General features: G+C 39.4%; 1 protein-coding gene across 1 annotated transcript; it reads right to left on the reverse strand.

Annotated features, from left to right (window-relative positions):
• Positions 1 to 221: 221 nt before the first annotated feature.
• On the reverse strand, positions 222 to 5,205 carry LOC125909129 (small vasohibin-binding protein-like). Its single transcript, XM_049612080.1, has one exon. The coding sequence runs from the start codon at positions 2,160 to 2,162 to the stop codon at positions 1,962 to 1,964; it is 201 nt and encodes a 66-aa protein (XP_049468037.1). The 5' UTR covers positions 2,163 to 5,205; the 3' UTR covers positions 222 to 1,961.
• Positions 5,206 to 5,482: the final 277 nt, after the last annotated feature.

Below are 5,482 nucleotides of genomic sequence, written 5' to 3' on the forward strand. Positions count from 1 at the left end.
GGGATTTTTTTTTTTTAATGTTTATTTATTTCTGAGACAGAGAGAGACAGAGCATGAACGGGGGAGGGTCAGAGAGAGAGGGAGACACAGAATCCGAAACAGGCTCCAGGCTCTAAGCTGTCAGCACAGAGCCCGACGCGGGGCTCGAACTCACGGACTGCGAGATCGTGACCTGAGCCGAAGTCGGTCGCTTAACCGACTGAGCCACCCAGGCGCCCCGGTTTTTGGGAATTTTTGATTACTGATTCAATTTTGTTGCTGGTAATTGGTCTGTTCAAATTTTCTATTTCTTCCTGCTTTTGTTTTAGAGGGTATATGTTTTCGGAATTTACCCATTTCTTCTAAGTTATCCCATTTGTTGGCATATACGTTTTATTTTCATAATATTGTTACAATTATTTTGTGTTTCTGTGGTGTTGATTGTTATTTCTCTTCTTGCACTGGTGATTTTTTTAAAAAAAAATTTAACATTTATTTATTTCTGAGAGACAGACAGAGCACCAGTGGGGGAGGGACAGAGAGAGAGGGAGACACAGAATCTAAACCAGGCTCCAGGCTCTGAGCTGTCAGCACAGAGCCCGACGTGGGGCTCAAACTCATGAGTGGTAAGATCATGACCTCAGTGGAAGTCAGACACTTAACCAACTGAGCCACCCAGGCACCCCTTTCACTGGTGATTTTAACTGCATTGTCTCTCTTTCTCTCTTTCTCTCCTGGTTTTATTTATTTATGTATTTATTTATGTATTTATTTATAGTTTTTATATCATTTATTTCTGCTCTAATCTTATATTATTTCCTTCCTTTTGCTGGGTTTGGGTTTTGTTTGTTTTTTCTTTAGCTCTTTTGGGTGTAAGATTAGGTTGTTTGTGGTTTTTCTTGCTTCTTGAGGTGGGCCCATGATGCTACGAACTTCCCTCTTAGAACAACTTTTGCTGCATCCCGAAGATTTAGGATGTTGTGTTTTCATTTTCATCTGTTTCCATGTAATTTACTTATTTATTTATTTTGATTTATTGGTTGACCCATTCACTGTTTAGTAGCATGTTATTTAAACTCCATGTATTTGTGGTCTTTTCAGATTTTTTTCTTTTTCTAGTTTCATAGCGTTGTGGTCAGAAAAGATGCATGGTATAACTTAGATTTTTTTTTTTTGAATTTGTTGAGACTTGTTTTGTGGCCTAATATGTGATCTGTTCTGGAGAATGTTCCATGTGTACTTGAAAAGAATGTGTATTCTGCTGTTTTATGATGGAATGCTCTGAATATGTCTGTTACATCCATCTGTCCAGTGTGTCATTCAAAGCCACTGTTTTTTTGTTGATTTTATGTTTGGATGATATAAGTGGAGTGTTAATGTCCCCTACTATTATTTTATTACTATAAATTAATTCCTTTATGTTTGGTATTAACTGTTTTATGTATTTGGGTATTTCCATGTTGGGTGAATAAATATTTACAATTATTATACCCTCTTGTTAGATTGTCCCCTTTATTAATAAATAGTGTCCTTTTTTGTCTCTTGTTACATTCATTGTTTTACAATCCATTTGTTCCAATATAAGACTTGCTATCCTAGCTTTCTTCTGGCATCCATTTGCATAATGAATGTTTCTCCATGCCCTCACTTTTTTTTTTATTAGTATTTTATTTATACTTTTGGAGATCTACAGTTTCACAAGAAACACTGATTTTTCTCAAACAATGGAAACATATAAAAAATCTATTGTCTAAGAAGAATAAAACAAGTCTCTTCAGTAAGTACTGAGATAATTCAGACTGGAGAAATCAGTGAAGCCAACGTTACATGCAGTAAGTTCAGATTTATCCAGTTTTAGGGATAACACAAATGTCTTCCTGTCTAGTTCTGTACGGTTCCAAATGAACCATCTCAGCCTAAAACTAGTAACAAGCTGGCAGACAAAGCCTCTGGGGTCCCATCTAGTTTGAACAAGGAGTGGCTCACTCTCCAGATGGCTGCATCTGTTTACAGAACTCATCGAACTCTTGCTGCTCAGGTTCTGTCATGACTCTGTTGAGGTCATAGATCTCTGCTCTTTGTCTTTGCTTCAGCTCCTGCTGGGCTGATTTCTGCTTGGCCTTCTCAACTTTGCTGACAGGTTGTTTAACTTTGGAATTTTCTTTACGCATAGGTGGATCCATGACTTGGGTTCTGAACACTTCTTAGCTCTGACGTCCAGGCCTGGAGTCATGAGCCTGCTGTGCCTCTGATTGGGTGGGGCTCCATCCCTTCACTTTCAATCTGCAGATGTCTTTCAGTCTGAAATGAGTCTCTTGTACACAGCATATAGATGGGTCTTTTTGGGGGGTCTTGTTATTATTATTATTATTATTATTATTATTATTTTAATCCACTCTGTTGTCCTGTGTCTTTTGAATGAAGCATTTAGCGCATTTACATTCAAAGTAATTATTGATAGATATGTATTTATTGGCATTTTGTTACTTGCTTCATGGTTGTTTTTGTAGTTCTTTGTTCCTTTCTTCCTTGGCTCTCTTCTGATTAGTTAGCTTTTTTTTAGTGATATACTTGGATTCTTTTCTCTTTATTCTTTGCATATCTATTACTGATTTTGGATTTATGGTTACCATTAGGGTTGTGTATAGCATCTTCTGTCTATATCAGTTTGATGGTTGTGTTAGCTTGAGCTCATTCTTTACTCCTCTCCCCACCACCTTTTAGGTATATGTTGTCATATTTTATATCCTTTTATTTTATGAATCTCTTGACTGATTTTTACAGAAATACTTATTTTTACTGCCTTTGTTTTTTTACTTTTCATACTCTCACTTATGGTCTTTCCTTTCCACTCAAAGAGTCCCCTTTAATATTTCCTGTAGGGCTGGTTTAGTGGTCATGAACTCCTTTGGTTTTTGTTTGAGAAATTCTATCTCTCCTTCTATTCTGAATAGTAGCCTTGATGGAGAAAGTATTCTTGGCTGAAATTTTTTCCCTTTCACCTCTTTGAATATATCATGCCACTCCTTTCTAGCCTGTAATGTTTCTGCTGAAAAACCCACTGATAGCCTTATGGAGTTTCCTTTGTATGTAATTGTCTTTTTCTCACTTGGTGCTTTAAAATTTTTTATCACTGCCTTTTTTTTTTTTTTTTTGGTCATTTTAATTACTGTATGTCTTGGTGTGAACCTCCTTGGGTTGAATTCTGGGGGATCTCTGTGCCTCCTGGATCTGGATCTCCACTTCCTTTCCCAGATTAGGGGAGTTTTCAGCTATTATTTCTTCAGATAAATTTTCTACCCCATTTTCTCTCTGTTCTTCTTCTGAGATCCCTATAATACAAATGTTATTATACTTGATGGAGTCACTAAGTTCCCTAAGACTATTCTCAATTTGTGTAATTTTCTTTCCTCTCCTTTTTTCAGCTTGGTTACTTTCTAGTCTGTTGTCTTCAAGGTCATTAATTCATTCCTCTCCTTCATCTAGACTGCTATTTATTCCATCAAATGTATTTTTAATTTCATTTATTGTGTTCTTGATCTCTGATTGGTTTTTTTAATCTGTGTTAAGGGTCTCACTGATGTCCTCTACTATTTTCTCAAGTCCAGTGAGTATCTTTATGATCATTACTTTAAATTTTCTATCAAGTGTATCTCTTATATCCATTTAGGTCTCTTGCTGCGGTTTGGTCCTGTTATTTCATTTGAGACATATTTCTCTGTCGCCTCATTTTGTCTAACTCCGTGTCTGTTTTTGTGTTAGGAGAGTCGGCTACTTCTCTTGCTCTTGATAATAGCTTTATGAAGAAAAGTTCTTGTAGTGCCTTGCATTGCAGTGTCTCCCTGTTCCCCCAGGCCTGGTGCTTCACGGAGTGTCTCCTATGTGTTGTGTATGCTCTGCTATTGAATCTTGGCCTCTTTTTTCTTCTGTCCAATTGTCTGCAGAGGCTCTCTTTGCCTATTGTGTGTAGTGTTTGGTCCCCAATAGGGGTGGGGTATGCTTTAACAAGGCGTGCAGTGGTCTGCTCGCAAAATGTGATCTACTCCCACAACCACCAGAACTGAGGTCCACAAAATGTGCAGGTCAGGAGATGTGGTGTTGGCAGAGTTTGTGACTGTCCTCTGGGGAAGGGGGCCTGCAGTGCTGGAACTAAGGGGAGCGTGACTGGGAAGGGCAGATCCGCTGAAGCTCAGGGGGTACATGGGACTTGGTATAAGCAAGTTAGGTAACACGTGTTGATGCTGCACTAGTTCCCACAGATGGCTGTTGTTTATGGTGAGGGGTGGGGGAAGGGAAGTGGCACCTGCCAGCTCCTTTGTTTCTGAAGCGGTCTCTCTATGATCCCTGTCTCTTAGGGCCACACTCCACGTTGAGCAAATTACTGTCTCTCCTGTCTGCCCCTGGCATTTTTCAAACTGCTGGTTGTACACTGTATCTGCACAGGCTGTTTGTTATGCTGTCTCTTTAAGGGCAGGGACTCCACTTCCTAACACCCTCTGAGCTCTCCCAGAGCTGAGTTCACCAATTTTTAAAATTCCAGGGTTTAAGTCCCAATGGTTGTAAGAACTCAATGAAATTTGGCCCCTCTCTCAAAGACAAATGTTATGGGGTTTGTCTCCCCATTTCTGGGTTTCCTGATGTGAAACTCTGTTTTTCACCCTTTTCTACCACCAGCTCCCTCCCCACCATGGACCAGTACAGTCCATTCACTCTCAGACTGTGTCTTCACTCTTCCTACTTTTCTCCATGTGCCCTCTCCTCTACCTTTAGTTGTGGAGTTTGTTCTGCCAGTCTCCAGATCATTTTTTGGACTATTATACCAATATGAGTGTTATCTAGTTGTATCTGTGGAATGGGGCAAACTTAGGGTCCCCCTACTCTGCCATCTAATTACTATAGCTTTGTAATATAGTTCGAAGTCAGGGAGTGTGATGCCTCCAGCTTTGTTGTTCTTTCTCAATATCGCCTTGGCTATTTGAGATTTTTTGTGTTCTATACAAGTTTTAGGTTTGTTCTGTTTCTTTGAAAAACGCCATTGAAATTTTGATAGAGATTGCATTCATCTGTATATTGCTTTTGGTGGTATAAACATTATAACAATATTCTTCCATTCCATAAGAATAGGATATCTTTCCATTTACTTGTATTTTCTCCAATTTCTTTTGTTAATGTCTTGTAGTTTTTCTTTTTTTTTTAACTTGAGAGAGAGAGAGAGGGGGGGGGGGGGGGGGGGGGGCGGGGGGGGGTGGGGGGGGGGAGAGAGAGAGAGAGAGAGAGAGAGAGAGAGAGAGAGAGAGAGAGAATATCTTAGGCAGGCTCCACACTCAGGACAGAGCCCAATACAGGGCTCAATCCCTCAACCCTGGGATCCTGACCTGAGCCAAAATCGAGTCAGATGCTCAACCAACTAAGCCACCCAGGTGCTCCTTGTAGTTTTTAATATACAGGTCTTTCACTTCCTTAGTTACATTTATTCCTAGGTATTTTATTCTCTTTGATGCAA

This window comes from Panthera uncia (genome assembly GCF_023721935.1).
Source record: "Panthera uncia isolate 11264 chromosome B3 unlocalized genomic scaffold, Puncia_PCG_1.0 HiC_scaffold_1, whole genome shotgun sequence".
NCBI classification, from domain to species: Eukaryota; Metazoa; Chordata; class Mammalia; order Carnivora; family Felidae; genus Panthera; species Panthera uncia.